Raw genomic sequence first — 23457 nt, forward strand, 5'->3', positions numbered from 1 at the left:
ACAACCAGCAAAGTCTACTACGCATGCGCGCGGGCGTCGCATAACAATCGTATCCTGATGCATGGAAAGAACAGCTTTGTTCCCAAACCAACCGGAGCTTTTTCAAACATAATTAACGTGAAGATTTAACCAATTCTACCTTACAAGGGCATCAGGATATTAATTCGTGTGTTTCCCATAGTGAAAAATATTTTCATTTGGTAAACATTGGCGGATCCAAGGGGGGTTCAGTGGGTTCGAACCCCGCCCCTTCTGAAAATGACTGAAGATCACATTGCATTGAAGTTAATGTTTTGCATTGGAAGATTCCTGGATGCGCCTATGTATAAAATAACCATTTTTAAATACAACATTTCACTGTAGAGCATTCCTTTTGGTGAGTGAATGAGTGAGTGTGATTTTACGCCGCTCTTTACAGCATGGGTTCGGCGGGGGACATTTTATTTGCCAACGTCTACATCCGTAGAGTTAAAGTTGCGGTTACAGTTTTGTCAAAGGAGAACAGGCTAACAAGGAATAACCAAACACTTGATGTATACATTGTCTAATCTTCACCATCCTTATAAACGATAGCGACTGTTACTTTATATCTGGTTGCGATTGTCGTTGCGATTGCGAAATCGTTTATTACAAAGCAGCACAGAGATAAGGTTCACGCAATTAACAATTGTTGATGTGTTTTTGTATTGTTAGAATGTGTTTATTTATACAATTTGTTCTTTTTTTCATGATTTACAATAATTGTTTGATGACTATTTAGGTTAAGTGTTGGAAAGTAGAAATTAAACGGCAGAATTTTAAAAGATCCTGTTCTTATTTTATGTGTTTGGAGAATGATTATATTAAAAGATCAACTATGCATTTGATCACAGACATTAAAAAAAACAATCTTACTTGGTTCCCTGTCGGAGAGGTGGGGTAGCCTAGTAGTTAAAGCGTAAGCTCGCAACGCCGAGGACCCGAGTTCGAGTCCCCACATGGGTACGGTGTGTGAAGCCCATCTTGGGTGTCCCCCGCCGTGATATTGCTGCAATATTGCTATTTTTGAAAGGCGACGTAACTAACTCACTACTTCCCTTTTTTTGTTCGTTTTTTAAGGTGTAGAAAAAGGGACCAGCAAGAAAACTGAAAATGATATTTTACAAAATCCTTGATATATTTTCCTTAATTGTTCTTTTTTACATTCTGTTTAATTCTCATTCTATTTTACGTCCGGGGGTCGTTTAGAATTGTGAAATTAAAGTTTATTAAGCGACTCTTTGAAATATTGACAGATTCTCAAAACTCGTGCGTTCAAAACATGTACAATTAAAAAAAAATGTTTATTGTGAATGACTGGTCGAAAGCAGAAAAAAGAAGGATGTATCAAAACGCAAGCAAACCATCAGACTTCAATTTGACATGAAACCCAAAACAATATCCCAACCCACGTCTTCGGGCCGTCGTGGTAATATTGAACGGTGCGATAGTAAAATCCTTCCATTAAAACTACTTCGCGTTTAGTATTTTTGTCTGCAGAGTTCAAACAAACTGTTTCATGTCGACGTCTGGTCAAACACATTTTTAAAATTGAAACGGAGAAGACGAGACACCTTTTTTTCGTGCTTAATTCCATGTTGTATGTGATTCTAATGGTTGTCCAGCAGGATGCCGAACTGGGCTATGTTCTCTTTCCGCTAAAGAAAATGGAGTTGTCTCCCTTACACCAATGTTTATCTAAACAAATTTTGTACCTTAGGGACTGTTCATAAGTTATGGCAAAAGGTGGGGGTTGGGGGTGTTATCAATTTTGTACACACGTACTGGGTGGGGGCAGCAATTTTGTGCAGAAAAATATGTTTCAAATTATGCTTAAAAATTAGGGGGCACTTATTTTGTATATAAATTTTAGGGGGAATCATTCACATTGTACATGCTCCTCCATAAAAATCATCATCTCCTTCGAAACACTTCATATGCCTGTATCCTGTTGAGTTTGGACTGGTGTTTCTTTCCAAAATTGAAGAAGACACTTAAACTTGTATTGTAACACCGTGCATGGGGAAAATGATCACAGTTCATGGTATTAGGTATCGTAGGTTTGATATTCCTCGCGTCCCCAGGGTCGGAAGTTAACGGACGGAAGGACTATGGAGTGAAGCGAGTCTCCATGTCGTCTTTGTATAAACTCCCTATTTGGATCATCGGTCCAAGTGAAACGATAGAAACGGTTTATTTTGCACACTCGACATTTCATCTGGACAGCTCAGAGAGCAGTGCAAGTGTGTACAGACGGCGAGGTGGACGGTATGCTGACACGTGCGTTGTTCAACGTCGACAGTGTGGTGTCGTTAGCGTTATGGTATGGGGAGCCATCACATCTCATGCTCTGACACAACTTGACATTGTCAATGGCAACCTGACAGGTCTGAGATACACGGATGAGATCATTGGGCCTCATGTGTTCGTTCAAGGACAGAGACGTAACTTCACACTTCAGCAAGATAATGCCGTCGCTCGTGTTGTTACATATCTCCTGAGACAGCAGAACAGTCTGGTACTTCCCTGGCCAGTTGTTTCTCCAGACCTGTCCCCTATCGAAGGATGAAATGGAGTGACGTTTACGTCAAGCCCAGAATCGGCCATTAACGTTAGCTGAATTGAGACAAGCATTGGTTCTTAGATGGAACAACATTCCCCAAGCTTTCTTCAATCGCTTAGTGTCGTCTATGCATCGTCGTTGTCAAGCCTGCATCAACGCCAATGGTGTATATATAGAGGATATTATATGAGTGCCCTTGTCATACTATGTTTGCGACACGAATGTCTAAATGTTGGTATTTCCCGAGCGAGAGCGAGTGTCGTAAACATAGTATGATATGGGCACGAATATAATATTCTGTTTGTTACCGAAGTCGTCAAATTGAGGAAAATAAACCCAAACCTACTTTCAAACATAGGCTGGCTACCCGCCGTCGCCGTGCCTAAATATCAGACACTCGTGCCTAAATATCAGTATATCCCTTGCTCTCGCTCGGGAAATACCAACATTTAGACACTCGTGTCGTAAACATAGCATGGTATGGGCACGAATATAATATTCTGTTATTACATCAAATAATACACAGTTACCTTCTTCCACTAGTATATTTATTTTCCTTATTAGCGTGAATCTGATGTGGGTTAACACAAATACAAATATCGACCTTTGAGCAAGAGTATGACAAACTCGTTTTGGCATGACAGTGATAACCAGCACAAAATGTTTACAGTAGGTATCTTCGAGCACATAAAACACATTTCCCTGCAAACGAAACATACTCTGTCTATTTTGGCACACTACCAGAAGTATAAATGAGTACAGAATAATTTTATTTTATTTCAAAAGTCACACTAATATTTTTCATGAATGACCAAACTTTCAAAAGCGATTATCTCGAAAGTAGGTTTGTGTGGTTTATCACTGCACTATCTTCTCCCGACCCATTCAGTTATACTCAGGGAAAATCAGAGACCCTATATACCGGTTATATGGGGCAAATGTATCTTTAAAACTACGTATTGTTAATATTTTAAAGATTTTTTCCGTTGCAAGTTTAGGTAACGGGTTTGATACCCAAACTACGACATTTCATGTTGATAATATCGTGAGGTGTAGAAATCACACTGTCACGACTATATGTCACCATCCCAGGCGTCATATGAGGCACATAGATCTATAAGAGGGAAAGAGGGGCCTAAAGACTGACAGGCCTCTATCGTAAATGTAAGCGACATCAGTGACGCCCCAGACTTATTGCCTGTAAACATCAAGTTCAGGGATGGTGTAATATTTAAAACTATAGTTTTAGTTTGTAACTAACAGATAAACATATGACGGTTATCAGCGTTTGTCTGTAACATCATTTTGGGAAACAGTATCGTGCTCGAAGAAACGACCTTGACCTGCTCCGGAAGTTGTGGAATTTACAAAATGGCTGCTTCTCCAAACACTTCTGCGGCAACACTCACGCCAAAGAAGAAAGATGAATCATTCCTGGATAAAATAGGAACATTAGCTAGAAAGAAGAAAGCGAAAGAAGGTTTGCAATTGTGAATGTATTTATTTTGTTGTTTTCCAATGTTTTGATGCGGTATTTGTGTAGCTCTTTATTCAACCTCGCCCAAAAATGTCCCGGGTCGAGCGTAAATATCCATAAAAGGGCATTTCGCTGTGTTAGCGATTGGGTTAGAATATTTTTTAATGTCTTTATTATATTTACATGTTCGTGGTTATTGTGTGTGAATTAAGTAAAGTTATATTGATGTAGCGGCCTTCTTGCACGCATGACTCACGATGACAGCACTGAACAGTCATCATACCAAGTAAACAGATTTGTGGTGCCAGTCCTGAATACCTTAGACCACATCAATTCAGGCATCACAGAACCTTTCGAACTTTGTATTTCCCCATAAACCATGGTTGATGGTACAAGAGCAATGCATTACATAATTAACAATTAATATTGACTGTAAGACAGCTATAATTTCATTCATATTGTTTTCGAGCATATATATGACACCAAAGAAGATCATTAGAATACTGGGGTGGATGGCACAAGTGGTCCTTGTCATCACTTAACCTTTCTTGCCACATCAGCAGGTTTTCAGCATAGAGAATCATGGTAACAGGGTATACTAATAAATATAAGACGCTGTCAGATGAGGATTGTAAAATGGTTCACATGGTATCACCTGTAATTAGAGGTATCCAGATCGGTACATAGAATTTCAATAATTATGTATATCTCAGTAACAATGTATAAATATACCTCAATAATATTGTGTAAATATGGATAATACATCTTACATAATGTAAATTAGGTCTATATGCTAGTGGGTGAAATGCAGTTGTGTGAGCTGTCAAGAATGCTTTTATTAATTACATTGTCACAATATTTTGTTGTATGTAGAGTACAAAAACAGTAGATGTGCAGTTTGGAAAGTATGACTATTCAACACAATAACAATTTTATCAAATGACATGATTCCGATTATTATTACTCTGGTAACATGGCACCAAGAACAAGCTTACTGGAAAACATACTTTTGCCCATATTTCTTCATATTATATATGAGTTTATGCTCAGTGCGTGTGTGGAGTTGTATTGTTTACAAACTACAAATGATTACAAATATTTGAGTAAGAATCACACATGTAGTAAATTTGAATCTATGGTCTGTATTTACAATACCTGTGTATAGGTATGCAATAGTCCCGTTTCAAGTCACTTTCAATGAACCAAACCATACCTTCCTGATTTCAATTAATTGATTATGGGCACTAAAATAGACTATTTACGAATATGTTTAAGAGAGTGTTTTTGATTGGTAATAGTTTGTTGTTTATCCAAGTGGGATGCGCAAAATGGAATATATCCAAGCCATGCATGTTATTTTGTAGTAGGCCCCTTACGGCACTGTCATTAGGCTATAAGCGGCATTGTTTGCAAGGTGTTGCTTTTTTTGTTTTATCGAAAGTATCATTTATATGTTTCAACTTCAGCAATTACAGGACATGTTTGTTATTTTAATTACTATATATTAAACATAAAGTATTCATGAATAAATATTTGTATTCATTACTATGTATTCATAAAACATCATATTCGCATCATTATGTATTTGTTGCAGCCTTAGTAAATAACTTTGATCATATGTTCCTTTTAATATTACATGAAGTTTATCTATCTTGATTTAACTTAAATATTTTTCAAAGCAATGTTTTTCTGAACTAGTTCACTGTGATGCAAACTGTCATGATGCTGTTACAAACACATGTATCAATATGGTTTTGATAACCTGGAGAGCCTTGTAAACCTCTCTTATCATATAACAGCCTTGACTGACTAATGTATATTTTTAAAAATCATACCCGTGAAGGTCCGGGTTAGAATATTGATCTTCAGTAACCCTTGCTTGTCGTAAGAGACGACTAACGGGATCGGGTAGTCAGGCTCACTGACTTGGTTGACACATGTCATCAGTTCCCAATAGTGCAGATCGATGCTCATGCTGTTGATCACTGGATTGTCTGGTCCAGATTCGATTATTTACAGACTGCCGCCATATAGCTGGACTCCCTCACTTTAAAAAATGCTTTTTTATTCTTTGACCTAATGATATCATTTTTTAGTGACTGAGCTTCAAGAGGAGGGGAAAAATGCCATTGAATCTCCAACCAGCCCATCTGTCCCAGACATTGGACCAGAAGGGTATCTTCTTGGTAAGTAAGTAAGGAAAAGAAGCATCTTTCACACTTGATAGATGTCTTCACCTTTTGTGTTGGAGCTGCTGGTGTATTTTTTCTGGGTAGTTACAATGTGTGACATGATGGGTCATCTTGACCTATCACATGGCTTGGTATCAGCCACCTGTTTGTATGGACCACTGGTATTGCTGTTGTGATATGAATGTTACAAGGTACAGTAAGAACATTCGAAATCTATTACTGTTCCCCTAATACAGTAATAGCATATATGACTCAATTACATCTCATTTTGTTAATGACCATGATTCAGTAAATATTTCAAAGAAAACCAGACATTTGCTGTGTGCATGGTATAAAGCCCTACTATGTCAGTGGATGTTGAAAACTGATTTAATTTAGAATAAATTTCCAACAATTGATTAACTTTCATTTTTATAATTTACCCTTTACAAATGTGAATAGCTATGAGATATGGTCCTTCTTTTAAGCATTTAAAATACAGTAACCATCAATATATCATGATACATGTATATTGTAGTCATGTTTAATGGCAGTAGCTATCTTGTTCTAACACTCATGTACAAATAATATGACCATAAACAATAAATGGATCTACTTACAAGAAAACAGTTAACGAAACATTGTATCCATGTGATGAAAACTTCCATAATCTCTGAAAGAGTGTTTGCATCTTAGCATGCTTTTGTGAATCTTGTGTATCTTGGGTAACTTTTTGACAGGTGAGAAGGAAGAAAGATCCATGATCGAGCCAGGATCCCGAGATGATGCCAAGTTGAATCAGCTGATCAAGGTGAGTCCATGGAGTCATCTCTGTAACTTTTAAGTCTATCCAGGATAACTTCATAGCAGTATGCATAATGCTCTTAGAATTTAGAACTGACACTGAAGAAGTGATGAAGTGAAACATACTAAATGTGTGCCTGTGTGCAATGTGATTAGTAGATATTTACAGGTGGGACAATGATTTTTCATGGGTATGGCTTTTTTTTAACATCATGTTGATAATATCTGAATTTTATGAATAGATTCAGATGTGTGCCTTGAGAATTGAGACCTGGGTAGACAAACAATGGTACGAAGAATAGTAAGATGTAGAAAGGTGTTGTACTATAGCATCTGTGATGTAAGTCCTGTGCTTTTCAGGTGCTGCTTGACTGGATAAATGATGAGCTTGCAGATCACCGTATCATTGTAAAGGATATTGAGGAAGACTTGTTTGATGGCCAGATTCTTCAAAAACTCATTGGTAACGTATTAACATCATTGCTTGATTCAAGTAAATACAACAACCTGTGATAATGAGTCATGAATTCAAAATGAAACTCATTGAAACTAATATCTGATGCATATTTTGTACATGTAATTAGTTTTTTGGTGCAAGTTGGTCGTTTAGTGTTTAAATCTTTTTGCTATTAATAAAAAAGTTCAAATCAATACAGATATTTTCACAAATCATTCATATGATATACCTGTAGATATGTGTGGGCAGTGATATATAGGGGCATTGATGGTTCTTCAGAAAATATGTGTAGGATCAGGGGTTATTCCGGTATATTATACTGTGTGGCAGTAAGTATTTGGGGTTGGCCTGGTGGATCATACTTGGTGGCATCTCCCAGAAGTTCTGGAGAATCTAGGGTGGTGCTGGCAGTTGAGCAGGATCTGGGGTTGTATTTAGTGTGAGCAGGATCTGAGGGTGTGTATCTGAGTTGTTGTTGTGTAGGATCTGGAGTTGTACCTGTTGTGTAGGATCTAGAGTTGTACCTGTTGTGTAGGATCTAGAGTTGTAGTGTGATCTGGAGTTGTACCTGTTGTGTAGGATCTGGAGTTGTACCTGTTGTGTGGGATCTGGAGTTGTGTAGGATCCTGTACCCCTATTATGTAGGATCTGTGAGGATCTGGTGTGGGATGTACCTGTACCTGTGTAGGATCTGGAGTTGTACCTGTTGTGTAGGATCTGGAGTTGTACCTGTTGTGTAGGATCTGGAGTTGTACCTGTTGTGTAGGATCTGGAGTTGTACCTGTTGTGTGATCCAGGGTGGATCTAGGGAGTTGTACCTGTTGTGTGTGGAGGATCTGTGTAGGATCTGGAGTTGTACCTGTTGTGGGATGTGTAGGATCTGGAGTTGTACCTGTTGTGTAGGATCTGGAGTTGTACCTGTTGTGTAGGATCTGGAGTTGTACCTGTTGTAGGATCTGGAGTTGTAGGATGGATCTGGAGTTGTAGTTGTGTACCTGTTGTGTAGGATCTAGAGTTGTACCTGTTGTGTAGGATCTGGAGTTGTACCTGTTGTATCTATGTATTGTGTAGGATCTTGAGTTGTACCTGTTGTGTAGGATCTGGAGTTGTACCTGTTGTGTAGGATCTGGAGTTGTACCTGTTGTGTAGGATCTAGAGTTGTACCTGTTGTGTAGGATCTAGAGTTGTACCTGTTGTGTAGGATCTAGGGTTGTACCTGTTGTGTAGGATCCAGGGTGTACCTGTTGTTGTGTAGGATCCTGTTGTGGAGTTGTTGTACCTGTTGTGTAGGATCTGGAGTTGTACCTGTTGTGTAGGATCTAGAGTTGTGGATGCTGGTTGTACCTGTTGTGTAGGATCAGGGTGGTACTGGTAGTTGTGTAGGATCTAGGGTTGTACCTGTTGTGTAGGATCTAGGGTGGTGCTGGTAGTTGTGTAGGATCTAGGGTTGTACCTGTTGTGTAGGATCCAGGGTGGTGCTGGTAGTTGTGTAGGATCTAGGGTTGTACCTAGTTGTGCTGGTAGGGTGGTGTGTAGTTGTGTAGGATCCTAGGGTGGTGCTAGGTAGTTGTGTAGGATCCAGGGTTGTACCTGCTGTGTAGGATCTGGAGGTGGTGCTACCTGTTGTGTAGGATCTAGGGTTGTACCTGTTGTGTAGGATCCAGGGTGGTGCTGGTAGTTGTGTAGGATCCAGGGGGTTGTACCTGTTGTGTGTAGGATCCAGGGTGGGTGGTAGCTGCTGGTAGTTGTGTAGGATCCAGGGTGGTGCTGGTGTTACCTGTTGTGTGTAGGATCAGGGTGGTGCTGGTAGTGTGTGTGTAGGATCTAGGGGTTGCTGGTAGTTGTGTAGGATCCAGGGTGGTACTGGTAGTTGTGTAGGATCTAGGGTGGTGCTGGTAGCTGTGTAGGATCCAGGGTTGTACCTGGTAGGATCCAGTAGTGCAGTAGCTGTGTGATCTAGGGTAGTTGTGTGTAGGATCTAGGGTGAGTGCTGGTAGGTAGGGTTGTACCTGTGTAGGATCCAGGGTGGTGCTGGTAGTTGTGTAGGATCCAGGGTAGTTGTGTAGGATCCAGGTGCTGGTAGTTGTGTAGGATCCAGGGTAGTTGTGCTGGTAGCTGTGTAGGATCTAGGGTTGTACCTGTTGTGTAGGATCTAGGTAGGTACCTGTTGTGTAGGATCCAGGGTGGTGCTGGTAGTTGTGTAGGATCCAGGGTGATGCTGGTAGTTGTGTAGGATCCAGGGTGGTGCTGGTAGTTGTGTAGGATCTAGGGTGGTGCTGGTAGCTGTGTAGGATCTAGGGTTGTACCTGTTGTGTAGGATCTAGGGTTGTACCTGTTGTGTAGGATCCAGGGTGATGTTGGTAGTTGTGTAGGATCCAGGGTGGTGCTGGTAGTTGTGTAGGATCCAGGGTGGTGCTGGTAGTTGTGTAGAATAAGGTTTTGTGCTTGTAGTTGTGTAGTGTACAGGGTATTGCTGGTGTATCATGCAGGGTGATATCTTTCAGAGAAGTTGTGCAGAATCCGTGTAGAGGCTCCTGAAGTGACACAGTCAGAGATTGGACAGAAGCAGAAGCTGAGAGTCGTCCTGGACTACATTACCTCCATCCTCAACCTACCACAGGGTTGGAACCAGCTGAAGTGGAGCGTCGACAGTAAGCACACATAGACTGTCTTACATCTTGGGGGCTGGGTTAGGGGTGGACACGTACACAGTCTGCAGTACCAAGTCAAGTGCTTGATCTTACTTAATTCAATAACTATGACAAGTCAAATGAGTACAGCATCCTATAAAATCCCCCAAGCATGATGGTTATTGCCAGTTGATTTCTCAAATCATCAATACTTTTTATGGTGTTAAAAAAAATATGTTCAGGAGTTCATTAGCTGCCAGAATTGATGACACGCAGAATGAAATAAGAACAAATGATGATGTTCCAAAAATATAGGAAGCATGTATAATATTTTTGACTGTTTAATTGTTCAGGTATCCACTCCAAGAACCTGGTAGCCATCCTCCATCTACTGGTAGCGTTAGCCAAGCACTTCAAGGCCCCGATCAGGCTGCCCGACAATGTCTCTGTCATCCTCGTCATTGTGCAGGTCAGTTTCATGTACAGGTCGGGATACTGAGACCCTGTCATGTACAGGACGTAACACGTTTTCATGCACTGTACTCCACTGCGGGAATCATTGTTAATCTCCGTCACAGCAAATTCCACTAATCGTCTGTCAACCAAGACCAACATCATCCAGCCTATATTAAAGAGTTCTTTTCCTTGGGGTAGCCTAATGGTTAAAGCGTTTGCTTGTCATGCTGGAGACCCCAAGTTCGATTACCCACATGGGTACAATCTGTGAAGCCCATTTCTGGTGTCCCCTGCTTTTTGGAATATTGCTAAAAGTGACCTAAAACCATACTCACTCACACTGGGCATTACACTTACATTACATATTCCACCAATTTCTGTTCCTACATAGTTCCTACAGAAAACAAGAATAACTAATTAGAGACTGATTGTTTTAAGGATGCGGATCATTACTGGGCTGGTCAAGTTTACCTGTCCCTGAGGTTTAATGATCATTTGCTCATGAGGATTTCGTAAAATGGGGAGTACTGTGAGTCCCAATGGTCTGTTGTATGGTGATCTACCTTCGGCTGCTGGCCCATTTTTATATTGTATTATGTATAGAAATATATTTTTATGATTACATGCTAGTTTTAAGTGTAAAACTGTGATAGTCAAGTGTTTTAACTGTCCCTTGTTGACAGGTATTTATAGCATCTAATGTATAGCTTTCATAGTCAGGGTATGGCTGAAATACTGCTGATGTGGCTTTAAATTTTAACTCACTCACTCACTCACTCAATTTTGCGAACTGAGAAGGCCAACTACAGTAGAATTATTATACTGCTAAACATCACTTAACTCACATATTAATGTGTATTACTTGGTTGTGTATGGCGGAATTATCGTCCTTACACACCTAAAGATTCCAGTGTTCACGAATAGCGTCTGGCCCTCTGACAAATCCGGCAGATTCGCTAACGATCCGATAGAAGTCTACAACCCGCCGGCCCCAGTTTCTGGCTTTATATTTCACAAGGACTTTGACTGAAGTTGTTATATGTGACACTTGTTTGCTGTTTATAAATCTTATGTTTGTTAATAATTTCAATGCCAATTATAAGAAAAGTTAAATCTGAAATGTGTGTTTAATTTTATTCTGTGGGTCCTGTGAATTTTCAATGGGTCAAACAGACATTTGAAACTTACTGGACCCAATGTCCTGTGACTTTGAAACACCCTTCGTGAACACTGATATTCCATCATGTAACAGTGATCATAGCTTACAGGTTGCAGGAAATGCCCTTTATTTGCTTACTGTGACTGTAGACAAGAAATTCAGTTTTGTGAGGGCGAGACATTGAGAGGAAGCTCACATATTACACTTTGTCAGTAGTAGCAATTGCAGTAGTTGGATTCAGGATGACAGTCGGTTGTTGTATAGAGGGTGGGGTAGTCTAGTGGTCAAAGCGTTGGCTCGTCACGCCACATGGGTACAATGAGTGAAGCCCGTTTCTGGTGTCCCCTGCCATGATATTGCTGGAATATTGCTAAAAGCGGTGTAAAACCAAACTCAGTCAGGCAGTATAGAGGGTTATCTCCCTTCAACTATCAGCACCTCACCAGATAAATGTAAGTTTACCATTAACATTTCAGTTAGTTTAGATTTTGGTTTTACTCGACCCTCAGCATTTCCAGCTGTATAACAGATGTTCTGCCAATTATCAAGTGTTGACCAGATAATCCAGTGATTGACACAATTAGCATTGTAATGGAACTTTTAGGCCAGTGTGTAAAGATGTCAGAAGACTTATATGATAGGATAAGTGGAATGGTAATGGAACATTAATAATGGCAATAAGAACTTGAGCAGTTATTTACAAATGCCAGCTGATTATCTGGTGTATACAATATTTGTCTATGTACAATAAAACCTCTGATTCAAGTTTGAAAGAAACTAATTTGTTTTGAAATTAAGGAAATTCATTTTATTTGTACATTGTATATTGGTTTGCTTGGCTCATTCCTTCCACAATATACACAAGAAGATCCGGGTTAGAATTGGTCTTCAGTAACCCATGCTTGTCGTAAATGGCGACTAATGGGATCGGGTGGTCAGGCTCGCTGAATTGGTTGACACATGTCATTGTATCCCAATTGTATAGATAGATGCTCATGCTGTTGATCACTGGTTTGTCTGGTCCAGACTCGATTATTTACAGAGTGTTGCCATATAGCTGGAATATTGAAGAGTGCGGCGTTAAACAACAAACCAACCCAATCATTCCACAATACAAATCACAATGTCATTGCCAGTATATTGGGTGATTTCAAATAGTGATTTATGTCATGTGTTTCATGTTATACACTTGCCAAGCACCTTTGGAAATGTTTCTGCTATTCCAAAAAGACAGCAAATATAAAAGGTTAATTCTCAGTTACCTCCTTTAACACATTCCTACACGTCTATCAACAAGATCTTGATCTCAAAGATGGTCGTGATCATCAGCCTTTTGTTTTGTTCTATTTGTGAACCTCAATTTATGTTATGATATTTCTGATTGCTTCTGAATTCAAAATCTGTAATTGTACAATGTATTGTAATATACTACTCAAAAAGAAGTGAAGTAGCCTAGGTCGGGTTTGATTCCCCACAAGGTGAAGATTTCAGCATGACTAAAAGCGTAAAATCAAAACTCACTCACTCACTCAAAAGAAGTTACTGGTCAAAGGTAGCGACAAGCAAATGCTAAGCATGACTGGAGCGTCGTCAGTGGGCGTGTACTCTTTACGGATGAGTCCAGGTTTGCGTTGCAGTTGAACAGCGGCAGAGTTCTACTGGCGGCCAGGTGAAAGGTTTGGTGATGTGAGGGGTGGTATTTCCAGACCACAGGACTCCACTGTTTGAGCGGTGGTTCGGTGATTTTGTCCGTTTGTTGTTCATACTCCACCACAAGACTTCTCAGTATGATTGGTCAGGCCAGACTTGTGGAAAGATCTTGACTGGTATCAGAATGGAGGGGTGAAATTGATAGAGCATGCTTGGGACGAGTTGGGAAGGAGGGTGAGGTACAATCATAATCGACCTGGTCATCTTCAATAATTGGTCCAGTTTCTTCAGGCAGAGTGTCAGGTTATCCCACAGATGTTTTTTGTGGTCTGATTGACAGTATGCCATAACGATGTGCTGCATGTTTAGGAGCACTTGGTGGTTTTACCCGTTATTGACATACACATTACTTCCGGAATGAAAGAATTTCAAAGGATGCTTACAGTCATTGAGTTTGCATAGGGCATATGATTTGCACACAGTGCTTAGCTTTAGGACAGCATAAACCAATTCGAACCATATTCATGCTTGGAATTTCTGTTTTATATGTTTGCTATGTATAATTAAATGTCATGCCAAAATCTACCTTTGACCCTTAACTTCTTTTGAGCAGTATATGTATTGCAGTAGAGCCTTGTGTATCAGCATACAGTGTGGCACACTCTGAACCTCCAATACCAATCCCTACTGTTCAGGTTTACATATTGTTGTTACAGAAAATAGACAACCAGTTGCAGACAAGGAGGGTTTACGAAGAAATCACAGGAGCGAATGAGTAAGTGCTGGGAGGAAGTTCATACAGTTTAGTGCCCTTAGAATTAGGATGATCAGTTTTCCACACTGTATGGTTAATCACCAACTGAATAAGCATAATAACACACGTAGTGAATTTCAGTGCATAGAGTAACAGCTCACTTTATGTTTACATTCAAGTAATACCAGTAAGTTTGGCAATAGTTTGATTAAGAAAATCCATGTATCTATTTCAAACAGAGGATAGGGTGGTGATATTATGTGTCCTTTGTTGATTGTGTCACAGTACCCTGACAGCGTGGTAGTGCAGTTAGACTGAGGTTACCATCCCCAGACTATTGTGTAGAGGTTGCAGTGATTTGGCTCAAATTGTGTTGACACTGGCAAAAAACAGTACTCACTCTTTGAGTTTTTTCCTATGGTCTGACATACACACCATGCTGTGTAGAGTTATGTCCCCTTGCTACAAGCTTTCAGAGGGTCATTAAACTCACTCACTCACATGAGACATGACAACAGTAAGATGGCATAGTGAAAGATTCTGCTTTAGGGTGTATTTGTTCCTTTATTCCACATGCCTGTTTATAAAGATCAGTGGGATGTTTAGGTAACCGGATCATTGTATGGTGTAACTGCTGAAAGCCATGTTAAAACCAACTTGTTGAATTTACACATTTTTTGTACTTTTCAGTGAAATTGGGGCCAAATTTGGTAAGTCATCTTGCATATATTTGCATATGTGTAAGACATTTTATACCTTATCAACAACTTCAGATAGTGATGGGCCAACAATTGTTGAATCTGAAAACCTTATGTTAAAAAGCACTTTCATTTTATTTCCTTCCTCTAACTTCATCGGGCATAAGCTCTCCTAAAATATGACATGATTCTTGGGTGGAACAGGTCCCCAATACCCCACGTTTGTTGATGGGACAACAATGAGGTACATCGTACCCTGATGTTGCTGAGTGTTGTCAGGCTATCAATCACTGGCTTCCATGCCACCAGTTGATTATTTACAGGCTATAGTGGATACAGATGTTGTATTGCCAACATGGGTACAGTGAAGCCCCGTTAGTCTGGACTCCGATAATCCGGATGTCTCGCCTCCCGGATGATTTCAGCTTGTTACCAATCTATGCCTATATAATTTGCCCCGATAATCCGGAAATTCGGTTTCCGGAACCGGACGGTAAGTAGCTGTCACCAATCAGTAAAATAAACAGTAAATTGCTTCACAGTCCGGACGCTGTAAGTCGTGTTCACGAACAGTAACAACACCACCCGGCGATGTTTACTTAATTAACTGGCCAACTGGGTTGTTGTTTTAATTAAACATTAAAAGCTCCCGACTGAAGATGCTGTACATTTACGCTTTGATTGACACCACAATACAAAGGCGTGGATGACAAGTGAGCTGTTTTGTGATTGGTTAATGTACTTTGACAGACAGATGCGGTCGCGTGGACTTAAAGTGATTTTGCTTTTACGACAATGCTGCAAGTCACAAGTGTGCTTCGCTAACTTTGCGAAATGTGACCAAATACCACGTCTCATATACAACCCGATGGATGTAGGAATAATTAAGACATTCAAGGCATACTACAATAGATAAGCTTGTTAGACATTACCTCACCTGTGCTGAGGAAGGACGTGATTAGACACGTCGGATCAACATGCGGATGTCACTCGGTAAAATTATTGATGTGATGAATTAAGCTTTACATTAAATGCTTATTTGTTTTATCCAGATTCGTGTCGTTTTTGTAATAGTTAGGGAAGCAACTTGGGTCTTGATTCAGTAGTCCGGACTATTCGCAATCCGGACGAATTTACTGAGAAACGCAACCGTCCGGATTAACGAGGCTTCACTGTATATGGCATTTCACACACTACAACTGCTACACTAGTCTATCATATAGATCTCAGGGCTACAGATAAGCAGGCGGCGTACAGGCGAAGTAATGTACGCCTTAAAATCAATTAAGTACGACATAATATAAGATTTCAAGCGGATCTTGTACGCACATAAATACCTTTGTACGTCTAGCATTTAATTTCCGTGCATATCATGCAAATGGAAATCTATTTTGGATAAATACTTGTTGTTAAGTTTCTTTTGCGAAACACGATTTGACACATAAGGAAACCCCGACAGTAGGAATCCCTTGCGTTGCCATGCAACGATATGTGTCACTATTTTTCAATTGGCTAAAAATTACACTGTTCCTATTTATATCCAGTCGGACCTGACATTTCGCGCATCACACAGTCGCTCAGTTATTTCTCACGCGTCTTCAAATACAAATACATGGGGGCGGTGGGGTAACCTAGTGGTTAAAGCGTTGGCTCATCACGCCGAAGACCCGGGTTCGATTCCCCACATGGGCACAATGTGTTAAGCCCATTTCTGGTGTCCCCCGCCTTGATATTGCTGGAATATTGCTAAAAGCGGCGTAAAACTAAACTCAGTCAGTCAGTACAAATACATGGTTGGAAATAGTGATCGATGAATCATCCAGACAAATCACATCACCTCGCTCACACAAAAACATGTCAGTACTCCTTCAAAATTCTCAGTACACCTCCACTTGCAATATGATGTGTAAGTACACTCACACCCCCAAAAGTTATCTGGAGCCCTGGATCTAATGGAAATCTATTTTGGATAAATACTTGTTGTTAAGTTTCTTTTGCGAAACACGATTTGACACATAAGGAAACCCCGACAGTAGGAATCCCTTGCGTTGCCATGCAACGATATGTGTCACTATTTTTCAATTGGCTAAAAATTACACTGTTCCTATTTATATCCAGTCGGACCTGACATTTCGCGCATCACACAGTCGCTCAGTTATTTCTCACGCGTCTTCAAATACAAATACATGGGGGCTGTGGGGTAACCTAGTGGTTAAAGCGTTGGCTCATCACGCCGAAGACCCGGGTTCGATTCCCCACATGGGCACAATGTGTTAAGCCCATTTCTGGTGTCCCCCGCCTTGATATTGCTGGAATATTGCTAAAAGCGGCGTAAAACTAAACTCAGTCAGTCAGTACAAATACATGGTTGGAAATAGTGATCGATGAATCATCCAGACAAATCACATCACCTCGCTCACACAAAAACATGTCAGTACTCCTTCAAAATTCTCAGTACACCTCCACTTGCAATATGATGTGTAAGTACACTCACACCCCCAAAAGTTATCTGGAGCCCTGGATCTGAAACAAATATATTCAAAGAAGCTCATGCAAGTCTAGAATCTAGAATATGTGGCAAGTCTAGATTAATGCAGAAAATCTCTTGGCTCCTCTTTCATTATATTTTATCAGTATAATTTAATAACCATTTTTCTGTAAAATATGTTCATTTTTACAGACTAGATGTTAGTCTACTATTACACCTCAGCAAGAAGATTTCTTCACTCTCTGTTTCACAATTCCATCATTAGATGGTTTTGCTCTTGGCTGTTTGTGTCATTGTAGGATTCAGTTGGATATTGTTCGTGTTGGTGCCACTGGTCATCCTTGGCCAGACTCCTGTCGTTTACAGGCAGACTTTATATTGCCAGAATATTACAGAAAAACAAAACCACACAGAATTCCATCTTTAATATAAGAGTTTCTCTCTTCCAGAACGTGATGCTTTCGACACCCTGTTTGATCATGCTCCAGACAAGTTGAATGTGGTTAAGAAGGTAACAACTTTTTAAAAGTTTTGTTTGGGTTCAAAAGTTTATCATCTCATTACATTGAAGTAATCTGATGTTGATGTTTCAAAACAAGAAGTGAAGCTTACCCTATGTTATTTTACAGACTCTGGTCACGTTTGTTAATAAGCAACTGATGAAGGTGAACTTGGAGGTGAATGACCTTGACACGCAGGTAAGTTCAAGTGAATTTCTTGCTAAGTCAGAACTGCAGGTAACTTTCTGATGGTTGAATCAGTTACTAAGTAAATAATACAATAACTATATGTGTAGATAATACACATCCCTACAGAGTCCTGGCTCTATCTGCCCTGGTTTCATCATGTGACCTTGACCCAGTAGCAACACAGCAGAATAGTTCCCAGTATTCCACACTTGTCAGAGAGTGGACAAGTGACAATCAAGGAATAACAGTTTGCTCACTACATTATTGTGAGTCATCATATTGAAAGAGTGTAGATCCTTCATATAACTGAGGTAAATACTAAATAGCTGAAATATATTCATATTTCCCCATTCTGCTTCAGCAAAGCTTTCCTGTATGATTATAAGTGTCCCAGCTCTCAGGTGCAGGTGCTCTCTCAGGTGTAGAAGCATGTTGAATGAAATCAATTTCGTTTGGACATCATTTAAGAATTTAGATCTGATACCAAGTTTAGCATTTATTACCAATCATGAAATAAAATCGTTCCGATTTTCTCTGCATTCTTAACATCCTAGTGTGTTATGTCCTCATCTCATCTGTTGTGATGTATCCTCTTGACTGATTGACCAGAGTTTAGATGTTTACCACTGCTGTGGACCCCTAAAGATTCGCGTTGAAATTAGTCTTCAGCAGCCCATCCCAGTAATGTGTGATAACTAACAGGATCTCTCGCAGACTTGGTAGCCCATCCCAGTAATGTGAGACAACTAACAGGATCTCCCGCAGACTTGGTAGCCCATCCCAGTAATGTGAGACAACTAACAGGATCTCCCCAGACTTGGTAGCCCATCCCAGTAATGTGAGACAACTAACAGGATCTCCCACAGACTTGGTAGCCCATCCCAGTAATGTGAGACAACTAACAGGATCTCTCGCAGACTTGGTAGCCCATCCCAGTAATGTGAGACATCTAACAGGATCTCTCACAGACTTGGTAGCCCATCCCAGTAATGTGAGACAACTAACAGGATCTCCCACAGACTTGGTAGCCCATCCCAGTAATGTGAGACAACTAACAGGATCTCCACTTGAGACTTGGTAGCCCATCCCAGTAATGTGAGACATCTAACAGGATCTCTCGCAGACTTGGTAGCCCATCCCAGTAATGTGAGACAACTAACAGGATCTCTCGCAGACTTGGTAGCCCATCCCAGTAATGTGAGACAACTAACAGGATCTCTACTTGAGACTTGGTAGCCCATCCCAGTAATGTGAGACATCTAACAGGATCTCTCACAGACTTGGTAGCCCATCCCAGTAATGTGAGACAACTAACAGGATCTGTCGCAGACTTGGTAGCCCATCCCAGTAATGTGAGACAACTAACAGGATCTCTCTTGAGACTTGGTAGCCCATCCCAGTAATGTGAGACAACTAACAGGATCTCTTGCAGACTTGGTAGCCCATCCCAGTAATGTGAGACAACTAACAGGATCTCTGCAGACTTGGTATCCCATCCCAGTAATGTAAGACAACTAACAGGTTCTCTCATGCAGACTTGGTAGCCCATCCCAGTAATGTGAGACAACTAACAGGATCTCTCACACAAACTTGGTAGCCCATCCCAGTAATGTGAGACAACTAACAGGATCTCCCACAGACTTGGTAGCCCATCCCAGTAATGTAAGACAACTAACAGGATCTCCCACAGACTTGGTAGCCCATCCCAGTAATGTAAGACAACTAACAGGATCTCTCACAGACTTGGTAGCCCATCCCAGTAATGTAAGACAACTAACAGGATCTCTCACAGACTTGGTAGCCCATCCCAGTAATGTAAGACAACTAACAGGATCTCACAGACTTGGTATCCCATCCCAGTAATGTAAGACAACTAACAGGATCTCCCACAGACTTGGTAGCCCATCCCAGTAATGTAAGACAACTAACAGGATCTCTCACAGACTTGGTAGCCCATCCCAGTAATGTGAGACAACTAACAGGATCTCTCACAGACTTGGTAGCCCATCCCAGTAATGTAAGACAACTAACAGGATCTCTCACAGACTTGGTAGCCCATCCCAGTAATGTGAGACAACTAACAGGATCTCTCACAGACTTGGTAGCCCATCCCAGTAATGTAAGACAACTAACAGGATCTCCCACAGACTTGGTAGCCCATCCCAGTAATGTAAGACAACTAACAGGATCTCACAGACTTGGTAGCCCATCCCAGTAATGTGAGACAACTAACAGGATCTCTCACAGACTTGGTAGCCCATCCCAGTAATGTAAGACAACTAACAGGATCTCTCACAGACTTGGTAGCCCATCCCAGTAATGTGAGACAACTAACAGGATCTCTCACAGACTTGGTAGCCCATCCCAGTAATGTAAGACAACTAACAGGATCTCCCACAGACTTGGTAGCCCATCCCAGTAATGTAAGACAACTAACAGGATCTCTCACAGACTTGGTAGCCCATCCCAGTAATGTAAGACAACTAACAGGATCTCCCACAGACTTGGTAGCCCATCCCAGTAATGTAAGACAACTAACAGGATCTCCCACAGACTTGGTAGCCCATCCCAGTAATGTGAGACAACTAACAGGATCTCTCACAGACTTGGTAGCCCATCCCAGTAATGTGAGACAACTAACAGGATCTCTCACAGACTTGGTAGCCCATCCCAGTAATGTAAGACAACTAACAGGATCTCCCACAGACTTGGTAGCCCATCCCAGTAATGTAAGACAACTAACAGGATCTCCCACAGACTTGGTAGCCCATCCCAGTAATGTAAGACAACTAACAGGATCTCTCACAGACTTGGTAGCCCATCCCAGTAATGTAAGACAACTAACAGGATCTCTCACAGACTTGGTAGCCCATCCCAGTAATGTAAGACAACTAACAGGATCTCTCACAGACTTGGTAGCCCATCCCAGTAATGTAAGACAACTAACAGGATCTCTCACAGACTTGGTAGCCCATCCCAGTAATGTAAGACAACTAACAGGATCTCTCACAGACTTGGTAGCCCATCCCAGTAATGTGAGACAACTAACAGGATCTCTCACAGACTTGGTAGCCCATCCCAGTAATGTAAGACAACTAACAGGACTTCTCTCACAGACTTGGTCCATCCCAGTAATGTGAGACAACTAACAGGATCTCTCACAGACTTGGTAGCCCATCCCAGTAATGTAAGACAACTAACAGGATCTCCCACAGACTTGGTAGCCCATCCCAGTAATGTAAGACAACTAACAGGATCTCTCACAGACTTGTGTAGCCCATCCCAGTAATGTGAGACAACTAACAGGATCTCTCACAGACTTGGTAGCCCATCCCAGTAATGTAAGACAACTAACAGGATCTCACAGACTTGGTAGCCCATCCCAGTAATGTGAGACAACTAACAGGATCTCTCACAGACTTGGTAGCCCATCCCAGTAATGTAAGACAACTAACAGGATCTCCCACAGACTTGGTAGCCCATCCCAGTAATGTAAGACAACTAACAGGATCTCTCACAGACTTGGTAGCCCATCCCAGTAATGTAAGACAACTAACAGGATCTCTCACAGACTTGGTATCCCATCCCAGTAATGTGAGACAACTAACAGGATCTCCGGCAGACTTGGTAGCCCATCCCAGTAATGTGAGACAACTAACAGGATCTGTCGCAGACTTGGTAGCCCATCCCAGAAATGTGAGACAACTAACAGGATCTCCCGCAGACTTGGTAGCCCATCCCAGTAATGTGAGACAACTAACAGGATCTGTCGCAGACTTGGTAGCCCATCCCAGTAATGTGAGACAACTAACAGGATCTGTCCCAGACTTGGTAGCCCATCCCAGTAATGTAAGACAACTAACAGGATCTCTCACAGACTTGGTAGCCCATCCCAGTAATGTGAGACAACTAACAGGATCTCTCGCAGACTTGGTAGCCCATCCCAGTAATGTAAGACAGCTAACAGGATCTGTCCGCAGACTTGGTAGCCCATCCCAGTAATGTGAGACAACTAACAGGATCTCTCTCACAGACTTGGTAGCCCATCCCAGTAATGTGAGACAACTAACAGGATCTCTAGCAGACTTGGTAGCCCATCCCAGTAATGTGAGACAACTAACAGGATCTCTAGACTTGGTAGCCCATCCCAGTAATGTGAGACAACTAACAGGATCTCTCGCAGACTTGGTATCCCATCCCAGTAATGTAAGACAACTAACAGGATCTCCGCCAGACTTGGTAGCCCATCCCAGTAATGTGAGACAACTAACAGGATCTCCAGAGACTTGGTAGCCCATCCCAGTAATGTGAGACATCTAACAGGATCTCTACAGAGGCTTGGTAGCCCATCCCAGTAATGTGAGACATCTAACAGGATCTCTCACAGACTTGGTAGCCCATCCCAGTAATGTGAGACATCTAACAGGATCTCTCACAGACTTGGTAGCCCATCCCAGTAATGTGAGACAACTAACAGGATCTCTCGCAGACTTGGTAGCCCATCCCAGTAATGTGAGACAACTAACAGGATCTCTCTGCAGGCTTGGTAGCCCATCCCAGTAATGTGAGACAACTAACAGGATCTGTCATGAGACTTGGTAGCCCATCCCAGTAATGTGAGACAACTAACAGGATCTCTCGCAGACTTGGTAGCCCATCCCAGTAATGTGAGACAACTAACAGGATCTCTCTTGAGGCTTGGTAGCCCATCCCAGTAATGTGAGACAACTAACAGGATCTGTCGTGAGACTTGGTAGCCCATCCCAGTAGTGTGAGACAACTAACAGGATCTCGCGCAGGCTTGGTAGCCCATCCCAGTAATGTGAGACATCTAACAGGATCTCTCACAGACTTGGTAGCCCATCCCAGTAATGTGAGACATCTAACAGGATCTCTCACAGAGACTTGGTAGCCCATCCCAGTAATGTGAGACAACTAACAGGATCTCTTGCAGACTTGGTAGCCCATCCCAGTAGTGTGAGACAACTAACAGGATCTCTCATGAGACTTGGTAGCCCATCCCAGTAATGTAAGACAACTAACAGGATCTCTCGCAGACTTGGTAGCCCATCCCAGTAGTGTGAGACAACTAACAGGATCTGTCGCAGACTTGGTAGCCCATCCCAGTAATGTGAGACAACTAACAGGATCTCTCGCAGACTTGGTAGCCCATCCCAGTAATGTAAGACAACTAACAGGATCTCCCACAGACTTGGTAGCCCATCCCAGTAATGTGAGACAACTAACAGGATATCTCACAGACTTGGTAGCCCATCCCAGTAATGTGAGACAACTAACAGGATCTCTCGCAGACTTGGTAGCCCATCCCAGTAATGTGAGACATCTAACAGGATCTCTCACAGACTTGGTAGCCCATCCCAGTAATGTGAGACAACTAACAGGATCTCTCGCAGACTTGGTAGCCCATCCCAGTAATGTGAGA

General features: G+C 41.4%; 1 protein-coding gene across 1 annotated transcript in view; it reads left to right on the forward strand.

Moving 5' to 3' along the window:
• The first annotated feature begins 3916 nt into the window (after nt 1-3916).
• Nucleotides 3917-23457, forward strand: part of LOC124290585 (beta-parvin-like) — a 91941-nt gene continuing 72400 nt past the window's right edge. The window contains exons 1-10 of the mRNA XM_046727334.1: nt 3917-4061; nt 6155-6244; nt 6970-7040; nt 7394-7496; nt 9995-10141; nt 10474-10589; nt 14102-14160; nt 14830-14849; nt 17775-17836; nt 17955-18023. Coding sequence (XP_046583290.1) covers nt 3953-4061; nt 6155-6244; nt 6970-7040; nt 7394-7496; nt 9995-10141; nt 10474-10589; nt 14102-14160; nt 14830-14849; nt 17775-17836; nt 17955-18023 — 846 coding nt within the window. The 5' untranslated portion in view covers nt 3917-3952. The remainder of the gene's footprint in view (nt 4062-6154; nt 6245-6969; nt 7041-7393; nt 7497-9994; nt 10142-10473; nt 10590-14101; nt 14161-14829; nt 14850-17774; nt 17837-17954; nt 18024-23457) is intronic.

The sequence above is a fragment of the Haliotis rubra genome, unplaced genomic scaffold (genome assembly GCF_003918875.1).
Source record: "Haliotis rubra isolate DU_JTF1 unplaced genomic scaffold, ASM391887v1 Scf47, whole genome shotgun sequence".
Taxonomy (NCBI): Eukaryota; Metazoa; Mollusca; class Gastropoda; order Lepetellida; family Haliotidae; genus Haliotis; species Haliotis rubra.